At 38.1% G+C, this 24,798-nt stretch overlaps 2 protein-coding genes across 3 annotated transcripts in view; both read right to left on the reverse strand.

Moving 5' to 3' along the window:
* DEPDC1B (DEP domain containing 1B) overlaps positions 1-1,327 on the reverse strand; it is a 29,127-nt gene extending 27,800 nt beyond the window's left edge. Inside the window, exon 1 of the mRNA XM_027808388.1 lies at positions 1,244-1,327. The gene's annotated coding sequence lies outside the window, so the exon portion shown is untranslated. The remainder of the gene's footprint in view (positions 1-1,243) is intronic.
* The window catches only part of ELOVL7 (ELOVL fatty acid elongase 7), a 32,660-nt gene continuing 8,940 nt past the window's right edge, over positions 1,079-24,798 (reverse strand). The window contains exons 1-8 of one of the 2 annotated variants that reach the window (XM_027808266.2): positions 17,538-18,282; positions 14,457-14,550; positions 11,946-12,136; positions 9,337-9,417; positions 8,877-8,933; positions 7,059-7,164; positions 4,141-4,277; positions 1,079-2,860 (exon numbers count right to left, since the gene is read on the reverse strand). In XM_027808266.2, coding sequence (XP_027664067.1) covers positions 2,657-2,860; positions 4,141-4,277; positions 7,059-7,164; positions 8,877-8,933; positions 9,337-9,417; positions 11,946-12,136; positions 14,457-14,520 — 840 coding nt within the window. In that variant the 5' untranslated portion in view covers positions 14,521-14,550; positions 17,538-18,282 and the 3' untranslated portion in view covers positions 1,079-2,656. Of the gene's footprint in view, positions 2,861-4,140; positions 4,278-7,058; positions 7,165-8,876; positions 8,934-9,336; positions 9,418-11,945; positions 12,137-14,456; positions 14,551-17,537; positions 18,283-24,798 lie in introns of those variants that run through there. The other variant, XM_055699458.1, reaches the window with a different exon arrangement.

The raw sequence follows: 24,798 nt of genomic DNA on the forward strand, positions 1-24,798 counted from the left end.
CCCTACAACTTGCTGAAACAATGAATTCTCTTTCTCCAAATGCTTTGTTACTTCCAGAAAACTAAACCAGTGTGCAAGAAATTATGCGGTAAGAATCTGAAATGGCACTTGTTGACAGCCCACTGCATGATTAGCATCTTGTTTCTGCTCCTGCATATTAATTCTTAATCTCAAACAACTGAGTCTGGTGGCAGGTGGCTACTGTACAACTGGTGGACTTGGAAGGTTTTTCCTGGCTCCTTTATGTTCAGCACCTGTCCACCTGCAGAGCTGCTTAGTTTTGACTGTGTATACTCTCAGCTCCTACTCAAGCCCAAGTGAGTTTGAAGAATCAGTTGCAAAACTGGGTCCCAAACTGACAAAGTACCTGGCTCCTCATACCCAGGTGCAGGATGCATTCCTCCATGCATATTTGGGGGGTGGTGGTGGGTGGTGGTGGTGTGTTCATAACTGCAAAATTGGAGACAGAGCTAGGACCTCCCATATGCGCATAGCTATCATCTGCAAGACGAAGGACTAATGCCTACTCTACTCCCCTCCAGAAGCAGCACAGGCTATTACAGCCTTTCTCCCAAAAGGCCTGCATTTGAACTCACAGGTTCAAAAAGGCCTAAATGAACCAAATTGTCCCAGTTACTTTATCAGTAGTCAATAAATTATTATATAAAAAGCAGGCACCGTTCAAGCTTTAAAAAGTAATCAAAGGCAAATCCTTTCCAGCTATTTGAAAACACAGCAATATGTCTCTCTCTCTAAGAGATGACCCCCCCCTACTTTGGAAACCAAGGGCATACACACAGGCTGGAGACTGGCAGGATTTGAGACTTAAGAGTCAGTGATTGCATTTCCCACTGAAAACACATGGCCTCTGATCAGCACCCCAACTGTCTTGGAATATGTGCTAAAGCACCTCTCCATATGCACTGCTAGGGAGCCAAAACTGCACTGGTGATTCCAGGATCAAGCATTTAAAATTCAGGGGTTGCAATATACGTCTCAAGCCATCAAAATCTTTTCTGGGATCTAATTTCAATCAGTCACAACAGTTGATAGCTACAGGGATTGACAAGCAGAAAGATAAAATATAAATTATTTTATTTGTTTTATAAAGACGACTTGTATGTAATCTCCTAAGAAATCATTTGCAACTCACATTCAAGATAAAGCTCAAATTCCTTTAAGCATTAACAATGCACCATAAATGTCAGTATCCCCATAAAAGTATTCATGTAACAAAACTTACTTTCTTGGAATTGTACAACAGGGAGGCAATTAAAAGGTTCTGGGTATTTAACAATGCAATGGATGAGATGAAGCACGAAGCAAATTATCACAAGCTTCTTTTCTGTTAGTGGTAAACATAACAGAAAACTGTAGTTTTCTACACCTTTAAATCCTCATTTACAGATCTATTGCATGCACCAAATTCCCAATAAACTCATACAGTAGAAATGCACCTTGCATACAAATAGCTAGGTCTTTTGATTTCTATACATGTATGACCCTAACAGTCTGCCTAACCATGGAAAACAACATATTGGGTAATTCTGCATGGACTGGAGTCATGTGTGGTCACCATTGCCTGCCCTGTTCTTAGCAGCTCAGAAAACAACACGTACCTTTTTGCCTAGTTCCAGACAAGGTAACTGGTGCTATTAATAGAGAAACTTTGAGTTGTTAAAAACAAACAATAATAATGAAAAAAAAAACACAAAAAAATTCTATGCATGTATTTCAATAGATAATGGAAATGGAATCATGCTAGCTGACATTTAGGCTTGAATCAAAAATACATTGGTTTTTTTTTAAACCTACTTGAGGACTAAGATTTTGGCTATTGAATTACAATCTTTTCCCCCCTAAACAGCCTAGGCTACCAATATTAAAATATATCCATAGATACACTGAATAATAAGTATGTTAGGCTATTTTAGTGAACAAATCAGTAAGATGTTTTTATCATTACACTACAAGACTATCGGATAATCCTCAAATTAGTAGGTTTCCATCATTCAGAATAATGTTCAAGGGAGTAGAACATGAAATCAATTAGCTTGGTAGAAGACAGTGTATCCCAAAAGCTACGATCTTCAAATGAAACACGATACCTTGACAGATTAACACATTCCTTTCTTTAAAGTAATATTGTTTGTAAACACATTTAACAATGTTTATGTATTAACTATATTAATAAGCTTTAGATTCTATAAACAGTACTTGCTGAAGATTCATTCTTTTAATAAAATGTAGCTGACAGTGTCAGCAACTGGTAACATTTAAGGTGAAGTAATTTATTTGCCCTCAGTGTTCAAAGTACTCAGTACTTGTCATACACATTTTAATTTTCCCAATGAATATCTGTATTTTCATGCATCTTCTAGATAAAGTTCATCTATCCATTGATTTCTTATAGGATAGACGTGAACAAGTTGCTGAAAAAATGCCTTTTTTTCATAATCAGAGATCCATGCTACTCCCGCCATCCCCCAAATTCTGTGTCCCAAATAACTTATGGTAAAAATACAAATTCTGTTTCGGATGAAAATGTACAAAATACACACTGTGTAGTGTGTGCACCTAAATATTATGATTGTCAAGTAGTGCAAGTTTAAACTTTGACATATACACTTTTTTGGTTTAGAGACAAGAGTTTGTTTCACTGATCTTTGCCGGTCCCGTTTCTTGCCATCTTTGGTAGTCTTTGTCCCTTCGTGTAAGCGTGGTACCAGAAGTGGAGAAACAAGACTAAAAACACAGAGCCATATAGCCAAATAATAAACATGAAAATTGGATACTGGTATGGACAATCATCCATCATGTAGATTTGTCCTATATGGCCTGTAATCATAATAAATTGGACCTGGAGGAAAAACGTGAAGAAAATAAATATTTTTAAATAAATGGCAAACTGACTACAGAAGTTTAAAAAGATTCATCATAACTTGTATACAGAAAAACAGAAAGCAGGGAGAGGAGGGGGTGGCACTTCTTAAAACAACAGAGATGCACCTTTAGTGCCCCTCTCCCAGAACGTTACTCTACCGGAAAACACTTTCACAAGCTAAAGAAACAAGTCCTGGGACAAACTGAATTACAAGCAGCACTGAGAAACCCATACTAGGAAGTCTGCCCTGATCAGTTCAGAGAAGAAAGGAGGAGGCACACAGTATTTGACCAGTGACAAATGGGAGGCTTCTTTTAAAAAATTAGCCAGGAAAAACAAAAGGGTAAGATTGGTGATCATGAATTCCCATTTTCCCTGCACATTAGCATATGTCACAAAGGTCTGCAGGTCCCAAATAACAACTTAATGAAGGATTTAAAAAAAACACAAACACATGAACTCCAAGTTAATGATCCACTGGTAGCGCCTCCAAGACAAAAAGATTTCATGTTGTAAGCATTCAAGCTAAATTGTTCAGTTACACATGATTACTTGAAGTATTTGATCAACACCAGACCCGGTGCAAGCAGACAGCCACGGCTGCTTCTCCCTGCTCTTTTCCCTCCTACATCAGCATCCTTGCTCAGGCCAAACTAATTGTTCAGCCAGAAGCTGAAATTTGAAAATTTGCCTATTAAAAAGTCAGGCATGAAAAAGGACTCAGAGCAGTGACCTTTTGAAAGTGATCTAAGGCTGGTAAAACACTTAGTGTAATTACTGCAAGAGCATTTTTTAATTTTTTAATTTTAAGCATTTTTAAAGAGAGGTAAATTCTCTAAAAAAACATTCTGTGAAAGGACAGATACAAAATTCTAAAGAAATACTTCTTTTGCCCTAATCTTCACTACTAGTCACGTGAGTATTCTGTACATTAATTATGTTTTCTTGGTGTAAACTTACATTCTAATCATTTGTATACAGACACTAAGTTTTATGAATGTTTACCAAATAGTGGATAACTGAAGAGGGCATGTGTCTAAATCTGTGATTATAGTGAAAGCTGAAGCAAGCAGATTTATGCATATAACTGAGGGGACTCACAACTTTGTTTTTATTCAATTAAAACATGAGTAAACCTTATACCAGCTGTTAACTACACATATGAACATAACTAAAGCATAAACGTACTGCATTAAGCCTCATTAGCCACAATCAGCTTTCTAAGAGGTGTTTACATCAAACAGAAAGTTACTCACAAGTTGTATAGTTGTCATGTATTTTTTCCACCACAAATATTTATGATAGGCTGGTCCCAAAGAACAGATTCCATAATAAGTGTACATGACAACATGGACAATACAGTTCAGCAGAGCGTGAAATGTTCCTAAACCACCTGTAGAAAACCAAAATATAGTAATATTATTGGATCAGGTACTTAAAAAGCCACTTAGTAGGTGGCTACAAGTCCTAGTAGTTTGTTTTGAGTCAAGATATTAAAAACATGTACCACAAAGCCTACAGACTTTGATTAACCCTCAAGTTATTTAACTTGAATTAGTTTGACATCATTTCTGAGGGATCGTATCACTTTCCTTTCTCAGAAAGGTTTATCTATTTCCAAAACAGAATTAAAACCTAGCTGACCTAATTATCTGTAACAGGTTTTAGTGCCATTCTTTGGGTTAATTTTTTTATTAAAACATATACATGATGGAAACAGAGTTTAGTAGAAACAGTGTTTCTTGTGTTTTATACCTCTTTTCCAGACATCACGATGAACTTCGCAAAGCTCTGGAGGACAAATTATAATTCTCTGCCCAACACAGATTTCCAGATTCTCAGGGAAAGAATCTGTTTCAGGCAACAATCTTTTGGAATCATGACTTAAGTAAGGGTCTCACAAATCCATCATCCACCTCAAAAGCATACTTACAGTGAAAAGGAAACTTAAGGCCAAGTAGCCCCTTTGGGGGCACAATCATGAATGAAACTAGTAAGATATGAGTATTTCACAAAGCAAGTAAGGAAGTACTTCATTCTCCATTGGATCAACTACGGAGTTGTATGATCCTGAATGTATTTAATGAACATAAGAAATTATAGGTAAAAATGATCTAAGAGAAATATGAACATGAAAATATTGACCATCAGGAAGAAAACAAAACGACATAAAAGCAGACATTTAGTGAAGGTGAAAAAGCACCAGTTTTCCATTAAGAATAATTCCAGTTAAAAATAAAATGTATTTTGTGATTTTAGTAGCTCACAGTAATCTTCCAGCTTGATAGATCATAACTCTTCCAGCTGTGATTGCAAACTTTCTTTGAAACTTAGATATTTGTATTTTTAAAAATAATTTTAATGTTCTTACTGCTCCAATGTACATACTTTTTTTGGCTTGCACAGTGAATATTCAGAAGAAAAAATAAATAGTTAAAGCAGAGAAAAAAGAAAGAACAACCTAATCAACAGTACAAAAATACGCTCCAAAAAGCAACACCATACATAAGCACCATTTTACAATTCCCTGTTTATTTCAGATCAGAAAAGAAGCATCTCCATTCAAACCTGTTGTGTTTTTTACAAACAGGTTGAAAACTTGATCAATGCCACTATTTAGAAGGACAAAAAGTCATGAAATTGAATATAAGATAATCATCAGCAGGAATGAAATTCTTGGAAAAAAAGTCAAGTTATCAAACAGAAGAATATTTGGAAAGATTAGTATAAAGATAAGCAATAAAGCTGTAGGAATAAACACAGCTCTGAATGACTAGGAGGGACAATTATTGGCAGAGGACAAAACAGCTCTTGCATACTTTGCTGAAAGTATTTGTCAAATTATCACATGGGAAATTTGAATCTGATGCAAAAGCAGAAGCTTGTAGCTGGGATACTGATCCGATGTCCAGATAAAAGGCAGAAAGTTAATCCCATATAAATGGAAACTTTTCAAGGTTGAAGAGGACGGACTGATAGTTGCTGGGTTTTGTTGGGGTTTTTTTTGCAAATCTCTAAACACACTGAAATGTATGCTGAGAAAGCTATTCACAATTTTATCATTACATTAAAATACCTGTTACTCAGCAATATTTGAGAAAGGAAGCTGCTGTCTTGATCATGTCTAATAACAGAAACTCAACAAATACAGAGGAAGCACATCCTTTCATGTACTAGGAATATCCGTGCACTGGACATGTTCAAAGGATCCTATCTACAAATTCTCTGGACTGCTTCCAAGTCTTATTTTTGTATTCATAATACAAGCACTAACAGATCAGATTTAACAAGCAGTGGTTTTCTTCATCAATTTGTTGCCTATTTTCTGGGAGAAAAAAAAAATAATGCCAGAGAACATGTGTGAAGAAACATACACACACCCTTAGTATGCACTACTAAAAAAACCCAACACTCTCCTAGAGATGGACTACCAAATGAATATGCATTTCTCCACTCTGCTTATCAGGCTATTCTCATGGCAAGCTATATTTATTAGTGGTGCACACTAATAATATAGCATAGGAAGCTGCATACATAGACACAGAGCAGTAAAGAAGAAAGTAAAGGTAAGCTAGAAGTGGACAAAAAAACTTTCAATTTATGAAAATTCTGGTAAGTTTCTGTAATATGTAAGGTCCAGAAAAATACTTCTGTGGTTTTGTGAAAGACAAAGTATTAGATGTAATTAAAAAACAATGCTGCCTAAAGCCAGTAAAAATAACTGCAAAGCAGCCTGAATAATTTCTTAAACAGGCAAAACCAAGTGAGAACACAGTCTTCCACTCCGAGTTCTTACATTTGAGAGGAAAAATGGCTCTGAAGGAGTTTCAGCAGTTATCTGCCTTTTAGACCTCCCCTAGCACTTCTGATTTTACAGTCACATCTCTTTTTCATTTAATAATGGTCTTTGCTTACATGCAGCTCTCTCCTCTGCACCTTTTCCCCTCTATGAGAAACCAATGCTGCAGAAAATGCTGTCAAATAGGAAAAATGAGTACTCCTCACCCATTAAATAATTATGGTGATCTCAGATGTTCCATGAAATCCTGCAAACATCTACGTTTAAAAACACTGATGTTTGCAAGATTTTTAATTGTTCTTTAAATATTTTTGTCTAGCATTGTTGACTTTTACTACCAGAGGATATGTACAACTTAAACTCTCTCTCCACTACCTGCAGCAAATTTGACTCCAAACCACCAGGTCCATGGCATGATGGAATGATGAAAGACATGCAGGAATGTAACTTGGTTGTTTTTCTTACGCAGCACAAAAAATATCTGAAATAGATTTTTAATGAACAGTATGTTACAGGAGATAATCAAGCCCAATATACTTATAAAAACCTGTATGCATCAGTGCTGGCTGTTCACTACTATACATCTAAAAATTCTTCACAGCTGTGGTCTAGAGAGAAGGAAGAAAACTGAGGCTCTGGATATGCAGATTAATTTAAAAAAATTAAACCAGTATGTAAAATCCACCTGTGGAGTCCCAAAAGCCAGGGCAAGTGTTGAAAGCCACCACCTATGTGTGCAATGGACAGCATAAGAAGGACTTGCTTGGATTCAGAAGTGTCTAGAAACGTCAGATTTTAAGTCCCCTGAACTTCTAATGCAAGGCTGTTTGAGAAAATTAACTGAAGAACCAGCAACAGATACAGGCACAGTAGAAAATACTAAGTCAGATAAAAAGCACTTTATTATGAACATTGAGTTAGCTACCCTTGGAAAAAGGCAAAATTGGACAGAATATGTAGGTATTTTTAATCGATATTGACAGGCCACGTTTTACAGGACAGACTTCAAGGAAAGTGTTAAGGGAAGACAAAGCAAGAAAACTGTATAAGGAAAAGTCAGGTCATGCAAAGGGTAGTATCAGATGGCAAGCAAATGAGCACAGAATAAAAGAAGTCTGTTGGGCCAGGGAAAACATTTGATGACAGCTGACAAATACAGCTAAGAAATTACTTTTGCAATAAAACCAAAAAGCTGCTGAGAAACGGGTACCTGATTAGGTGGACTCAAACAAAACAAATTTAAGCAAAAATAATTTTTCAGGTCAAGAACTAATTAAAAAGGACAAGTCTAACTAGTGGGTAGTAAATGTAAATAGAGGACTAAACTCATCAGGCTTTTCCAGTTTTAGCATTCCTGACCCTTCCATTACCATTCCACTCATCTCAGTCAGTAAGATCTTCCAATGCTGAATCATGAGTATTTGCAGATGAAAGTTAGATGGCTAACCTTGCTCGCAGGGTGTAGAACATCCTAGCTGCTCATGGGTCAGCTCCTAAATGGCCACTACTGTGCCTCATGCAATAGGGCAAAAGAAATCACAGCCAATTCCAACACTCAGAAGCTGGTTTGAAAATAGCTAAAGGAACCCTCCTAGATGTCGGTTTCTGGAAGAGGGGAAGACAGATGGCTGATGGTGGTGAGCAAGGTCTGCATTCTGCTTTAACACATTGCTGCTTGGATGGTTGAAACAGGTTAGAGTGCCAGCCTGATACCAAATACATCAATAATTATGACCCTGAGGCATACACAGGAATCTAGAGCAGGCAGGTACAGAAATTTATGTTGTATTCAGAGCTACTGATGCAAATATTCCGAATGCAGAAGATAAAATCTGAAGACGACATGGAAAAAAAATTCAGCATGCTCAACTGTTCATCTGCAGTGCTGAGACAAGCACTGCCATAGCACAAAAGGTTAGCGTATTCAGCTGTTACACAGGAAAATTATCAGGGCTTCCTAAATTTTTAAAGGTGTGTTTCCTCATTAAAATTTTTCCTGATGATCAAGGAATGACAGTGTAATGAGACAATAAGATGAGATGAGATAATAAGGGTGAACAGCTTGATAGTATCCCAATAACTGAAGACTGGAGGGCTAAATAAAAAGCAATTTATGCCCCCAGCCCCAACAGCACCACTTCTACTGTGAAAAGAAAACATCACTACTTTTTTTATTAGGTTACAAATACTTACAGTGTCTAATAATTCAATGAACTTGGAAAAATAGTAAAGCCAACAAGTTCGTACCATCTGCAAGAGTAAATCACAAAAACTGTCAAATCGTGATAGTCAAATAAAACTAAGCAGCTGCAAGAAAAATAAGTAACTATAAAGGAAAGTAAGTGGCATCAGAAGGTTGACAAATATTTAAGTATATGGTTTGTTTGGTTTTTCTTTAAAAACACAAAACATCTTTTAATCCTGAAGGAATTTTAAAACCAAGAACAAGCCAACAAGTGTGTTGCTTCCTTCTTTCTCCCAAACAATCTGAGTTAACAATTCTCCAGTTAACTCACATGATCTACATTATGCAAGACAGCATTTCCATTTTAGTGCATTCCACTCTACAGAAGTGCATTTGGTTGCTCAAAAAGAATTTCTAAAAATAAAGTCAGTGTAGCATAACAATTTGGCTTTGTGTTTGGCAACTTACTCTTAGAGCTGTAGGTGATCTCGAGTAGTCAACAATATCACACCGGAATGAGTACCCTGTGGCCCAACCCGACATAAGAAACTGGAGTAAAGGGAAAAGGCAGAGATTTACTTTATGTCTTTTGAAAAATTCATTAATTTTGGATTACTTTTGTAATCAGTAAGCAGGAGAGGAAAACAATATCAAAAACTTGTTGAATCAGCAGTCTTGTCCATCATCTACCTCTGTGTGGGCTAGCTACCATAAAATCCTTTGCTGTTGCAGATTAATGAATTTCCAATTCCAGCACCACACCTATAAACCTATAAAAAAATTTCTTCCTGCACCCATTATTCCATTATTAGTAACTGAAGAGGAGAAACAGCTGCATCTCAAACCCAATGTTAAAAAAAGCAACTTAGCATGTCAATCTGGTCACAAAAACAAATCAAACATTTTTCAATTTTTTGAAAACTGCTATCACAGCCAACTGTCTTAATACTGAGAAGAAACCAGCACAGTATCTTAATACTGAAAGAAAACCAACATAACAGAAAAATATGGCTTAATATCATTAAAGACAAGGAAGAAATTATTATGCACTATATTTTTAAAATCGTAGTTTCTAAAATGTTGCTTAGTCAAACTGCATGATTAAATTACTTTCACTGATATAAGCAATGAAGAGCTAGAGTTTTACAATCAAGAGCACACACATGACCAAAGGCCTGTATGTAAAAAATAGCATATAATCTTTTCTCTTATAATATATTAAAGCTTGGAAAACAGCAATGTTGTTAATATTACACTTGGCTCATTTGTCTGGCAGCCAGCAGGGCCTGCTGTATCTCATTTCTGTTTATAAAGTGCTTCTTGTCCACTGATCATTACCACACACAGGCACAATAGGTGGTTCAGCTTTCTTAACAGATGGAGGGGTTTAGTCCGTGTAACTTCCTGAAAGAATCAGTTGCTTAAATAAAACAAGATCTGAAACACCATCAAGACAGCACAATACTAAAGCACCCACCAAATAGCTTCATTCCAAAGAGGGACAGAATCAGCTTTTTGCTGAGCACAGACAATAGCAGAAATTCAATCTGTCACACTCCATCCACGCAGTCTTTCATGAAATTGTAACGTGGAAGTCTTGACAGCAGATTAATTGAACACTGTGTTAGGGTCAGACACTAAAAGAAGTTTAATTCTTTTTTGCTTGTTTCTGAGGGTTATAACCAAATTCAAACTTGGCACCAAATCACAAAAGGAAGTTTGGCAGTTTTTCAAAACAAGGTCTAAATAGCAAATGTGTGCATCTGGCCCACGCTTTCCACACAACACTCATGACACAGATAGCTGCTGCTGCACTGCCTTTAGACTGCTGTTAAAAGAAATGTCAAGCACTCCACTGTAACTTATGATGAAATTTATGCAAATTGAGCAGACAGAAAGGTATCCTGCCAGTTTGGCACTATAATATGACAACTTTTCACTGCTAGTTTGCCAAACCTGAAATAGCCACATAGCCAGATTTAACTTAAAGAGGGTCAGTACTACCGTAGTGAAGCTTCACCAAACAAATGTATAAGGCTATCATTCACACAATGTTATGTTAAATAGCTACACTTTAAAGACCAACCAGCCAAAAAAAAAAAACCAAACAGCCAAATAAACCCAAACCCAACCAGCCAAAAAAAACCCCAACAACCAATCACACTCACAAAAAAAACCCCAACCAACCCAACAAAATCCCCAAATAACCAGCCAAAAAAACCATGCAAAGCCAATAAGCCAAAAAAACCCAACCAAAAAACAAACACCACCAACCAACCAACAAAACCCAAACCCCTCAACAAACATTAGCTATCTTAAAGTTTAAGGTTCTAAAATAATGCTTCTACACAGTCTGTATCATTCATGGTTAAGGAATTTTAGGTCATTCAGCCCATAATGCTATACAACTCATCAGGCTTTCCACTCTTCAAGTCTAACATTCCTTTTGAAAGAAAGAACATTTGTTACTTTGGGGTTGGGGGTGAGTGGGGAATCAATGCTAAATATTTTCATTCTTTGGGTTTTGGAGTTTTTTGTTTGGTTGGTTTGGGGTTTTTTGTTTTGTTGTTTTCGGTTTTTTGTTTTGTTTTGTTTTGTGTTTTTTTTAAAGGATGAGGATTCCCCAAATTAGATTTTCTAACTTCTGTAATTTAAAAGGCAGATCTAACTAAAGATTATTGCACAGTAAACATACTCTATACAATGTCTGAAACATCATAGTTGACTGTCACATTGTAGGAGAGAAGCAATTACAACAAAGAAAAACATGTAGTCTGGTTTACCTGCCACAGCCCAGGGAAATTAAATAAATAAGAATTTTTGACTTTGTAGATTATATATTATGACACAAAATATTTTATAATATTTCCTTCTAGGCACGACTTATTCCCTTTTTTCAAGTATCAGCTCAATTAGTTTAGCAAACTGCTTGGAGGAATTTAATTACAAAAATCAGAATAATATTTTTTTATTACTAGAGAACTACAGAGTGGGAATTATATTAATAAATGTATTAAAAGTGTAGCAGTTAGATGCATGAAATACATACAAACATTACAAATGAAAGTAGTACTTACTTCATAAGTCATATATAAAGAAAGGGCTACCACACTAAAGTTATAAAACGCCATTATCTGCCTGAGTTCAAAAGGTTTTTTATTTTCCATGAGTTTGGGTCCCAAGGAAGTGACAAAATAAACATAGGTTCCAACGATAAAGGTTGTTGGAAAAGGTGAAGACATGAGTGGCCAGCCTTCCAGTCTTGGATCTAGAAGAGGGGAGGAGGAGAAAAAAAAAAAAAAAAAGAAATCAGATCTGTCCAGTATTTACTAAATCCTAAAATAGCTACAGAAAGGTACTTCATTCTGAACAGTTTAGGTTTTGCTATCACTGATCATGTTTCAGAGTCCATTCACCTCAAATCCACACCGACTAGACAACAAGATTTAGCACCTGTAGATTTCAACACTTCTTTCTGCATCGATCCTTCACACGTAATGAGGAGACACAGAATCACGAGTGACAGTTTTCTGCCTAGAGGTCTCCTTCATGAGAAGTCTGCATTCTCACACGCATGGGGCTCAGAGGGCACCACGGGAAGGCATTGCACAAGCACATCGCTGAGGTTGCATTTCCATGTGAGTTTTCGTTCTTCTGGAGAAGCACGAACCTTATTTCAAAAGTTCAAGTCACAGACTGGGAGCAGCCCCACTGTTAAAGATCCTTGAGCTTTATAAGCAGTAGGACATTAGACATACTAAATACGGGGATTTTAAAGTCAGGAGACCTTCTGTCCCATCAGCTGGTATTTGTAGCTTAGTACGTGAGGCATGTGTATATTCAGTCCGGACACATCACCACCTGACAAACACACACTTTCATATTACAAGCCTTCAAGTGGTCTAAGTGTTGCAAGTTCCCTCTCCAGTTATCCCATACAGAAGTATTGCAGAGAGTCCTGCTCCCTCTCCCTGCAGCTGACGCTGGCAGGCGCTCCCCTCGGAGCTTCACCATGATTCCACTGCAATCTTCTGTGGTTCATCACTGCCTCAGCTCACCAAAGACTTCTGCATTTCTCTGTACGCAGAACTGCTATGAACTTTGTGTATTTTTAATATATATATATTTTAATTTTTATGAACTAATCTTTGGAAGATTTGTTTCTGAATGACCCCAAACTTAACTATTGACTCAAACTGCTGCTTTCACCATTTGCTGCTGTATTTTGGGGGTGAAATTGAACGACTACAATTTGAAAAGTGTTTAATTCATGGCCAAATGTCTTAAGTCAGTGATTTTCAACCCATAGCACTCAAGCAATCTATCTCCCGTGAGACCCTCTGATGTTGTTTACAGCCACTGGAAGTTTTAAAACAGACTGAGGAGGAAAGCACATTGTAATGCTCACAGCCTGTGATGTGCCCAGTGCTGCTGCCTGCAGGCCAACAAGGACTGTGAACCGCAGCACTAGGCACCTGTGGGTGTTGCACTGCAAGGGAATCACCAGCTCTTCACAATTGCCGGCTTTTTCTGCATCCACCCCTTGCACTGGTACCACCAAAACTCTCCTGTCTGTCTTCCTAGCTTGATCCTGAGGAAAGCATGTCCTGCCACTAACAGTATGCTAAGACATGCCAAATGCAAGCACTGGTAGGTAGGAAAACGAGGAACTCAAATTCTGAAGTCATGGACACTGCATCAGAAATGCTTCATCACCCGGCTTCACCCAAATCCACTTCACCCCACAAGTCATACTGATAAAACTCCCTTCTCAATTGCATGCTTTTTGTTTTACATGGTTTTACAGAACAAGAGAAATGGTTCTCAGCTATACTGAAAAATATAAATTAGTCATTTTATTGATCAAACCTTAACTGCTTCTCAAGTTTTCCCCAGGAAACCCCAGGTAACCCAGCTTACCCCTTGGGTAACCCCAAGTTAACCCCCATCACTACATGCCTGCCACAGTAAGGAACACCCAGGGATGTCACTGACACAGATGGATCTTAACCCCAAATTTGAGATCTTCTTTGTCATTTTTTGTTAAAGCATGCAGAACTACAGAACAATATTAAAGCAAAGTGTGTTTAATATCCTCATACCAGCTGCCACAAGAGACTAATATTCCTTTTCAAAACAGAACTCTATCAGAGTACTCTAATTTCAAGATATTACAATTTATCAGGGTTTTTACTTCTTTCACTTTGTAAAAGCAAAATACAGTAACACCATGCATCTAGCTCAGTTAACTGATAAAATACGGTTGTTTGGTAATGAAAAAGAGTTAAAGCAGGAAAAATGTAAGTTATATATTTAGGTAAGCCATGAACACTGACAGAAGAAACACTGTCTGCAATTTATTTAGGCTGAGGTTATACCCATAAACTAGTTGAGCTTTGCTTTTTTAAAATGCAGAAACTAGTCTGTTCTTTATAGTTAAAAATATCAATAAGTAACCTGACAAGCCTTAGGAACATTTATAGGAAGACAAAGCTACTTCTAAGTTGATAAGCAGTACACCTAGAATAACAACACATTGCTATTCAAAATTATCAAAAGTTAATAAGTTTTAGATTTAAATGACTCACCGGCATCTTTAATCCATTCATCATACAATAATACAGCCTTTGATGTCAGATTGGTAAAGGCCATTTTCACTTGATTAAGATTTTATGATGCTCCCTGCAGGAAAACAAGCCAAAACAGAAATAGAGATTTTTGTAATTAATAAAATAAAGGTCAGTAAAGTGTCTTGGAAAAGTTTTTCAGGAAATAGAATGGAAAAAACAGAGAGAGTGCTAACAGAGCATGACATGAAACAGATCAGGGAGCATTAGCGGATGACATCGCACTATGTTTGGAGCTAATTTATAGCTGAGCTGTTATGCACAACAATATGATTTTGTAATCTCTACATACCAAGCAAGATGCTTCCATCCCATAAAGTGTTATCTCAAGAAACCATGCTGTGGTTAACTGTTACTGTCTTAAAGGAAAAATATAAATAAAGAGCAGCTGCTTAAATCTATTTTTATTACCATCTCTACTTGAAGTCCAGGTCACTGATACATGCAAAAGTTCAGCTTTGCAACATCTACTATTGAAAATTTTAATTTTCTAACTAAGTATTTCTAAGGTAGGTGGAGAAGGAGGAAAGGTGCCAATATGTCTGCATATCCCTTTTAAATACCATAATTAGCTATGTTATAATTAGCATGCAAATCACTACTCTGATGAATCAACTGTTTCCACACCAGGATCATGAAGTGTCATAGCACCACTGACAATACCATTAACTCACAGCAATTATCCAGCACATCCAGTTTGCATGCAGCAACACCTACATATGTAAAACTTTTCAAAGTATGCTTATACAAATACTGATTTCTTGCTCCAAAATCAAGTACTCATCAGCCCCTCCCTTGTCTTATTCCCCCTAGAAAATACTTCTTAAAAATCCTAACACATTTGAAGGGCACCTCTCCTATTTCCACTCAGTGTCTCACTTTGTCATATGACTTCTCTCCATACCCCTGTGCAATCTTCACACCATATTCACCTTTGTTAGTTCAGGCTGCAGCACACCTTGAGAACCAGCTCCTTTCCCCTGGCTGCCCTTCTGCATCTCCTCCAGGCTAAGCTAGCTGCAGCTCTGGAGAGCCAGTTCTGCCATCATCATGGTAATCCATCTCTCTCCTCAGATCTCCCCACTATCATCTTCTCATTTGTCCTTACCTTAACACTCCTGAAAAGCAGTCTCATCCTTATCTCCACTTCTACATTAGCCTGCCTTCATTAGAGTTCATGTGATCTACCTCTTCTCAATTCTAATTTTGCTACCCACTTGTTTTCCTGCTTGCACTTCCGTCCTGTGTCTGAACACCTGAAACCACCATCAGTCTTGTGTTCAGAAAATATTCCCTCTGCACTTTTCTTTAAAGATCACATTTTCCACAAAGAGCATCCAGTATCAGCATTTCCCAGCTCAATGTCACTGCCTTTTTGCTGACCATTCCCATATGCTCTATGTTTATATCACTGTTTGCTACAAAGCTTTATATTTATAAAGGTGCTGGCAAAAATCAGAAGAAGCAGGAGACATCCTCTTCCTTTTCCAATGAAAACTTTGGGGGCCATCTTTTGGCATGAGAGAGAAGATATCATGGTTAGAGGCAAATTGCAAATACCCCTGCCATCTTGCTCCTTAAGCCAACCTATGAATGATATCCACAGGCTAGCCAAAACCTAAGTTAAACAAGTAACCTACTGTTTCAAAACATGCTCTCTAAAATCCAGAAAATTCTGTGGGGATGCTGGCTCAAACTGAATTGCCATTTATTATGGGCTTGAGGGTGTTGATTGACTTTTCCTCCCTCTTATGGTGCAAGCCTCTCACCCTGACACCTCTCACCCTCACAAATTGACAGCTCTTTACATTTATCCACTTGACTTGTAAAGCAAAATTAGCGTCAACAAGTCAGACAAATGTGCTGTCAGTGTTTAAACAGCAACTCTTATGCCTGCTAGGCATTGGGACCAAAAGCAAGCTTTTTATCTGGAACCAGACTATTTCTAACAGATGAGTTCTGCCCATAGTAGAAAGGCAGCAGATGAAAATAGCAGACCTCATGTTTCCCAGCCCCTGCTGTGCTGATGAGGAGGCATTTTTGTCCCACCTCTCCTGACCTCAGCACTTGCAGCTCTTCTCCCTTTAAAAGGTCTCACAAGAGCAAAACCAGCAGAGGCTCTTAGCCTTTGAGTTTTGTTTTCTGTTTATAACCAAGCAAGCAAGCAAGATACAAGTCCACAGCAGTTGCTAAACCTGTTCTAAACGTTTTTGCAGTTTAGTTACCATCCTTGAGAGAAGGATGTACCAGCCAGAGGGAAGCCACAGCCTCACCACACAGACATACTGACTGATCAATTACACTGAATCTGAAGGTAAGCAAAGAACAGTAAAACTACATATTTCAAGAGTAAGAGTAATGTCTGCAAGAAAAACAGTGCTGTTCAGAACTTTTCTACAGTTAAAAGGTTCCAAATCAACTTCCTTATATAACACTACTATGTGCTTTACAATTCTACTCAGTTTCTTAACTAGCTACTTGGTTTTCCTTTAAGTCCATTTCTATGAACCATTGTTTGCATTATTGTTAGGTTTTCAGGATTTTTTGCTTGCTAACTACCTACAAGTAGAGTTAATGGCAGCATGGAAGGTATTTTGTCTTATTCTGTTACTGTTAGTTCACACAAATTCATACATACTGGAAAATAAGTATGATCAAGGCTTCTTCTTTTTAAAATAGAAGACCAAAAATCCCCCAGGTACCCACAAACAAGATAAACAACTAGCTTGTGCTTCAGAAAAAAACAAACCATTTTTGAAAGACTGCTTTTTTTAACAGTACAACTGTGTTGTTAAGAAGTAACCTGATAACATGTTGACCATAATACAACCTTTCATAATGTTTGGCAGTTTTTAAGTCTATAGGACTTGTCCTCTAAATGTCAGACTGGAAATATTTGGCCTGAAGGGACAGAGGCTTGGGGGCATAGAAGACCATTTGTTAAATACACAGCTTTAGTTCTTCATGCTGTAAACTCATCTGCACATTAAGCATTTGCATAGCCACAGTTCAGTCTGGAAAAAATACATTTAATCTACATACCTGCTAATGTAATACAGATTCAGCACATCTGAACTTTTATTCCCAATGTTCCACTTTCCACCTGTAACATTAAAATACAGCTAAAATACACTAACAATAGGGAATTTTCTTTTTAGAGCAGAGTGTCTAGGTTGTAGTAAACTTGAAATTAGGAAAGTCACACTGGCAGATTAATTTTCAAAATTATGTTATTTTAAATGACATATTGGAAGCAATTTACATGAACGTGAAAAAATGCAGTCATATAAGTTCTGTCTGCCCAACTTGAAAAGTTCTAAAGAACATAGAAGCAGAACTCTCAAACCTACACGTCTGGAAAACAAGCACTGAAATCACCTCAAACACATATGCAAGGTACTCTGTTCTTAGAAAGAAATAAGAACTATTTTTTTTCTTTTGTTTAAAGATGTCAATGGAAGTAAAATTGTGGACCTAGTTTCAAGCCAGCTGTACTAACATAACTTCTGAAGACATCTTTCAAGAAATGTGTCTTCACCATTATTAAAACAGGGGCTTTAAGTGAGGCAAAGGATGGAAAGGGCTATGTTAAAAGAGCAATGTCATTTGCTGGCCTCTGGTCCCCTGAAGCTCAGCTGAAAGAGCCCACTAACTGCCGCTGAGTTAAGGCATAACAGCTTGGCAGAACCCATTTTAAGCTGGACCACTCATTACCTTTACTGGAGGAGCAAGGGTAGATGATATTTTTACACCAGCCAAAAATGCCACAAATACCACAGCAAACCATACAAGAATGCCTCACGATGACAAGTGGTAGGTAGCAAGTTGTTGGAAGTGCTCAAGTTCAGTTAGCACACAAAACTATTAGTGATTGTTGTAATAGGAATTGCTGGTATGCCTCAAACATTCCTTATTTTTAAATGAGAACAAGAAGTTTCTCACATTCCTTTCCTTACCCCACATGAAAGATATTTGCTATTCTTGATGGTCATTTATTCCCCAGACATTGTTTTTAAATATTAGAAGAGATATCAAGTTTTGCTCTTCTATAGTAATTTTGTAAGGATTTATGTTGAATGGCTACTGAACAAAAAGAAACAGAAGAACTTGACAGAAAACCAGGCAAAACGAAACAGTCTAATGTAAGCTCTGTCACTCCAGAAAATTCTAAAACTCAGTGAGAACTTAAAACACTTGAAATTAAGAACTTGCATTAGAGAGCAAAGTTAATTATTAGAAAGACAGATAAGCTACTTTTACAGTAACCCCTTAGGAAAAGACTGGAGAATATGACAACACAGTACAAACTGCAACGGGATAATTTCCACCCAAGGCAGATTCCAATAGCAAAGATTCTGGAGCATCACCCTCTGGCCTGGCAAGCAGGTAATGATGGGGGGTGGGCCTCCACCCCATGAGCTTGCTGGAAGATGGGAATTGCCTGCAGAAAGCATTGACACATGCAGGACTGATTTCAAAATGATAGCTAAAGAAATGACAGTAATATTGGCTTACATATTCAGGCACAATTATACTTTCATGTTTCAGAATCACTTGGTGTACTGTTGTTAATTCTGCTCTTGAAGTTCTGAAGGTAATTAAATCAAGACGTTTCGCAGATGGTATCTTAAGCTTTACCTGGGAAATACCAGCTCTGCCCTTCCTATTTCCCAAGGCTCTGTGCTTACATAATTGGTGTTACTTCAACTACATTACTCCCTTATGCCACATGGCAAACGCACACAAACTGCCTATTACATTAGATGGATTACTCACCTATATCCTGTAACAAAGTTTTGAACTTCAGCTGGGTATCACCTGTTACGGATTTCCCCAAAAGAAGTTTCCATCACCTTCCCTATCCTTTCTGCCTTCTCTCAACCACCTAAAACTCATTTTTGAAAGATTCATCTCACAGGGAAGTTGGCTACATCCTGCTTACCATTAGGTGGTCTCTTCTGGTATTATCACTTGTAAACACTGTTCCTGTTAGATGATGGCTCTGCCCGAGGGACAGAAGGCAGGCAAAGCAACTCTATGCAACAGAGGTACTTTAAGAAATATCCAAGTTTAATTAAAGAATAAGTTAATACATCTCTATAAAAATTTCATACTTCGTCTTTGAAGCCAGTCCATTTAAAAATATGGACCCTAACTCCTTTGAGCACATCAACAATCTGCATGCACACTTTAAAGTAGATATTGGGGAGAGAACAGTAAATTTCAAAATAAATACAAATTACTTTTTAAAGACTGGACATCTAAAAACAGATGAAAGAGGCTTAGAAACTATATTAGAACGTCTGCTTGTAAAATTCCCCATTGGCAGTATTCAATAAGAGCTCTAAAACTTACCCTGCTTAGTCACCCTTACAGAATTAATTACACAGTACCTCTATTTAATGCTTTGGTTTTTTAACTAATATCAAATCTGTCATTCACCTACATCAATAAATTAGTCTGTTAGCAGAGAACTAGAGAAAACACATTTCATTGCGATCACACTTCAGACTGGTTTTCTGCCAGACTAATGGATTCTGATGCTGTGTAAATTAAATACCAGTTTGTATTTCCTTCCGCCTGCCTATAAATTGTTAAAAGAACTGACAATACAGACTTCACAGCAAGGCTGAACGCTGGCAACAGGCACAGAAAAGCTCCTTCCCATAGGAATCATATGGTAAAAAAAAAAAATCATATGGGAAAATACCCAGTATCATATGGGTATTTTCTTGGTCCATATACACTGACTGAATCGCCAGCAACAGCTGAACGGAGAAGCCCCAGTGTGCAGTCCCACGGACCGCGGCTGGCAGGTCCAGTCCTCGGGCAGCTATGGGCTAAGTCACAGCAGCTCACTGACCTAACTGAAATCTTGGTCTTTTTGAGAAAAAAGAAAAAAATATTTTTCAGTCAACTCAGACCTGTAAAGCTGAACAGGCTCATACAAAGGAAACGCTGAGATGCACGAACTGGGATGCCACAGGCAGGGAGAAAGATGGACTAACGGCCCTGTCATAGATCCCCTTAAGCTGGTAGTGAAATCATGTAGGGACACAGGATCATCATGTCCAGTCCTTCACACTAATAGACAAGCATGTACTAGATTTGTAGTCAAAAAGTTCACATGCTTCACCTCAGCGAGTCATCACTGTCCACCACAAGCCACAAGGGACATGCTACAACACGAGAGCCAAAACCACAAAATGTACATTGTACTACAGTAAGACAGGAAAAGATCTGGCATCAACAATATATTAATATCTTAAATGCATCACCTGGGGTTGCAGTGATGCCTGTGAAAGCAATCCTAGGGACTAGTGTCCCACATCACATAGAAAGACACATTAAGTCCAAACAGTCCCTGCAGTCATGGCCTGGAAGGAATTCTACAAGTCTGAACCCAGTTATCAGCTCAATGCAAGTATGAGAAAGACACTGGGCAAAGTGTCTGAAAAGACTCCCAGTTTCACCTGAGAAATGAACACCATGGACATCAGTCTATCTTCCCCAGTTTTATCTCCCCATACTCCCAACGTTTCAGAGAAAGGCAAAAACGTAAGGAGGGGAAAAGCTCCTAGAACATTAACTTCTTGTCAGTGCTTCCCTACCTTTACCAAAAACCCTTTACTTGAACATTTGCATGTCAGCCATCCCAGAGTCAACTGGTCTGACCTGGCTACTCCTCTGCCACGGTAGGTAGCTCCTGCACCCAGCTTCGGACAGAAGCTCTTCTTTTTGGTCCCTCAGTGCATGACTTGTACATGGCTCCTTTAAGTTTGATCCCAGCTCAGTGATGCCAGCTCAGAAAGTCACCTAGCCCTGCCTACATGGCACATATCACATGACAACTTTCACCTAGAAGCTAAAATAAGGTTCACCTACGATATAATTATTTTTATTAATGCAACCTCACTTCCATTAGACAATGACACATCATTACCCTTATCAAAGAGCTTTGACAAAGTATCGATTTAGTAATTGGGCCATATCCAACTCGGACTAATCTCCTTACTCAAAGGACTTAACAGATTCTCTTTTTCTCTCCTTGCTTATTATGTAACTAGAAAACTTTCTGCAGCATTTCAATTTTTCATTCAAGACCACATCAGCTAAGCTTTGGGTCACTTTAAACAGGCTTTCACAAAACGAGAACCAGGGGCTAGATAGCAGTAACACAATCTGGTACTTTCAGATGTGCTACACAATCATGCCACTCATACACACAGTGCTAGTGATCCCTACTCATTCCTCCACAAGCTAACATCTTCATAATATACTGAGCTTTTACCCATTCTGTTTTTTTTTTTCCTCTACAGCAAGGACAGTTCTGATAAATATATGTAAGAATTATTTACAGCTGTGGTGTTTCTAAAGTACATACACATCATTAGTTACCAAGCAAACCAGAATATAAAACTTTGCTGATCTAGAGGGGTAATGAGTGGCATTTACCTGCACTGAAAAGATAGCGCAGTCTGGGGTTTTAACCTACATAGGAAGTATATTATTTTTAAGACAATTTATAGGTAAAGTCTAAAAAGGTAGAGGGAATGCAAGTGCTAACTAAATACTCTGAAGGAAAAGAATTAAAGATGTCTGATGATATCTAAAGTTTGCATTTTATAAGACTAAAAATTAAGGGGCTTTGTGGATGCATCCACAAAATAGGACCAACGATATTTAATTTTCTCGTTGTGATGAAGACTGCTTGTTCTGAGTACACACTGTAGTTATTTGTGCTTTGGTAAGACTAAAACTTTCTATGGACACCTCTTAAGGTGAAGCACATGGAATGCTGACAAGAGCATCCTCATGTCAGTTATCAAAACCTTCCCAATATAACTGACAAAGGGCAGGCCACAAGCGAAACAGACCTGGCTAACATTGATGAGATTTGTGATCAGTCTAATAATCTTCCTTCTTTCTCCTCTGTGATAACTGAATTCTGTGTCATTCTTGAACCTCCACATAGGACAGCTTAGAATTGACTTTGGTTATGAGTACTATTGCTTGTATCTACTTACTTGATTAAAGTTATTCATATCAAAATATGAGAAGGGACACGAGTGAGACCATCCCCTTCCTTCAATGGCAAGCTGAGTCACTGAGTTGGCTCCATCGTATCTTCTGTCCTCATTAACAGTTAATAGTTAATGCATGTGAGTTCTTAACTGCATATGAGAATCTCATACATCCAAATAATTATGAAAAAAGCAATTTGCTACCAAGGACTGACAAAGAACTTAGTTTGTGTTTACCTACCACTTAATGGAACAATGACAAATTATTATTAATCACCATGAGGGGCACTCCATGGAAGCTAAACAAAAAGAGAAATGCAGAGCTAAACTTCAGCTTGCAGAGCAGACTCCTTACAACAAACGGGAACAAGACTTGTTACACAGGTAACGTCTTGCTAATCTAGCCAATACCAATCGGGAAAAAAAGCAGATAAGCCTTCCTATTTCCAAAGATGTCTTGTAACCAAGTAATCAATGGCAATATACCTGTAGCTATTCACCACTAGAGAACAATAAATACAGAGAACTGGACCACAAATTTCCACCTGCAGGAGACAAAGACAGGGAGACAGTGCTGTCTTTTGTAACATGAAAATACAGCAGAAAGGAGTTTTGTAGGAAAGGGAGATAAGATATATAATTACCTTAAGAACACAATATTCACCTTAAGATGTGAATAAAATGAAAAATATTCATCATTATGAAAGGAAGACATTTTTCTACAGTTATATCTTGCCTACAGTGTACGCTCAACTCAGCTACCATCACTGTAGTTGCTGTGGCAAAACGACATTGCAAAGTCAATGTCATTTTATGGAACTTTTATTGTGCTAGCTGTAATCTTGCCAAGTTCAGAATATTAGTAAGTAGTAACACTGATAACACCGGTGTGGAGTTGCAACACATTCTTTTGTTCACTCCTTAATGCAGTAATTTACAAAAGCTGAACTGCTCCCACACCATTCACTCCTGCTGACATGGGCTAATTTCCTTTACCATTGTTTCCCACAGCCTTGCACTTGCTCAACCTACCCACCACCCCTCTGGGTCCTAGGCTGATACTCTAGGCAGCAAAATAATGCATTCCTTCTGCTCTGATTTTGCTTGTGTTGCATTAGGCAGGCATAAAATCTAAAGGCAGCTGACCTAGAACTGACACCCTTTTTTCCCTCCCCCATTTTTCTTTTTTTTTTTTTAAGCTACCATGCAGTATAGCAGGCATGCTGTTGAGCACTGTAAACATCAGGAACTGCAGTCTCCCTAGGAGGCTCTTCCAAAAGAAAGCTGGAACCAGCTGTGCCGGCACCTTCTGCAGCAACCCACACAGTGCAACTTGTGAGCTTTGGGAAGCGTGACACAGGCAGCGGCTGCACAGCAATGGCAGAGCTTTAGGGTGACGAGCCATTTTAAAGGAAATCTGCGCTAAGTGTTTTTAAACTCAAGTACCAGAATACTCCTCCCACCCAAGGAAGCATGCTGACAGTATAATAAAAAAGGCTGCTGCTCCCAGATTCAATCTTGGCACATCAACTGTTGTGGACGTGATTTTTGGAGTGGTCCAGGAAGCTGCTACACTGTAACATCCTAAATCTCTCCAGTCCAGAGCTGGTAATTTGTACAGCTGCAGCTGGAGGTTCCAAATCACTGAGGGACATGCAATGAGATATAAAGGCCTTAGGTTTGCGGGATGAGGGGGGGGGGTTTGTTACTAAGTCAACATTCTTCAGCATGATGAAAGGTCTAGTCAACCACTACAAAACATACTCAGAGTCAGGCAACCCACAAAGGTACATTATACCCTTGTCTGGATCCTCAGGCCTCTCAGCCAGAACAATTCAACAGAGTAGTATGCACAGAAATAGACACCTAATTTCTCCTGACACTCCTGGTTTTTTCTCCTGCATCTCAAAGAAGATGTTCACTTAAAAAAAAGGGAAGTTATTAATCTACACTTGACCAGAGTTAGTACAGAAATGAAATACGATTTCAGAAATGGAGGTGAGTGAAAAAGCCAGATGTTTCCCAGTACTTCTTGTACTCTGCACTCAAGGGAGGAATCACAGAGGGATGGAGAACAGATGGCAAAGAGACATCTGAACGTTAGGGGCAGCTGGAGGAAATGACCCTGCAGACTCATCCTGTAATCAAAGGCACTTGTCAACATTGCATTGTGCTTATAGTTTGAGTTCAGGGATGAATGCATGGAAATGTGATTACATTTGATTCTGCTTGAAATTTGAGTAAGCTTCTCGGTAGCACTCAAGCCATCTTGGATGCTG

Source organism: Falco cherrug, chromosome Z (assembly GCF_023634085.1).
Source record: "Falco cherrug isolate bFalChe1 chromosome Z, bFalChe1.pri, whole genome shotgun sequence".
In the NCBI taxonomy this organism is placed as follows: domain Eukaryota; kingdom Metazoa; phylum Chordata; class Aves; order Falconiformes; family Falconidae; genus Falco; species Falco cherrug.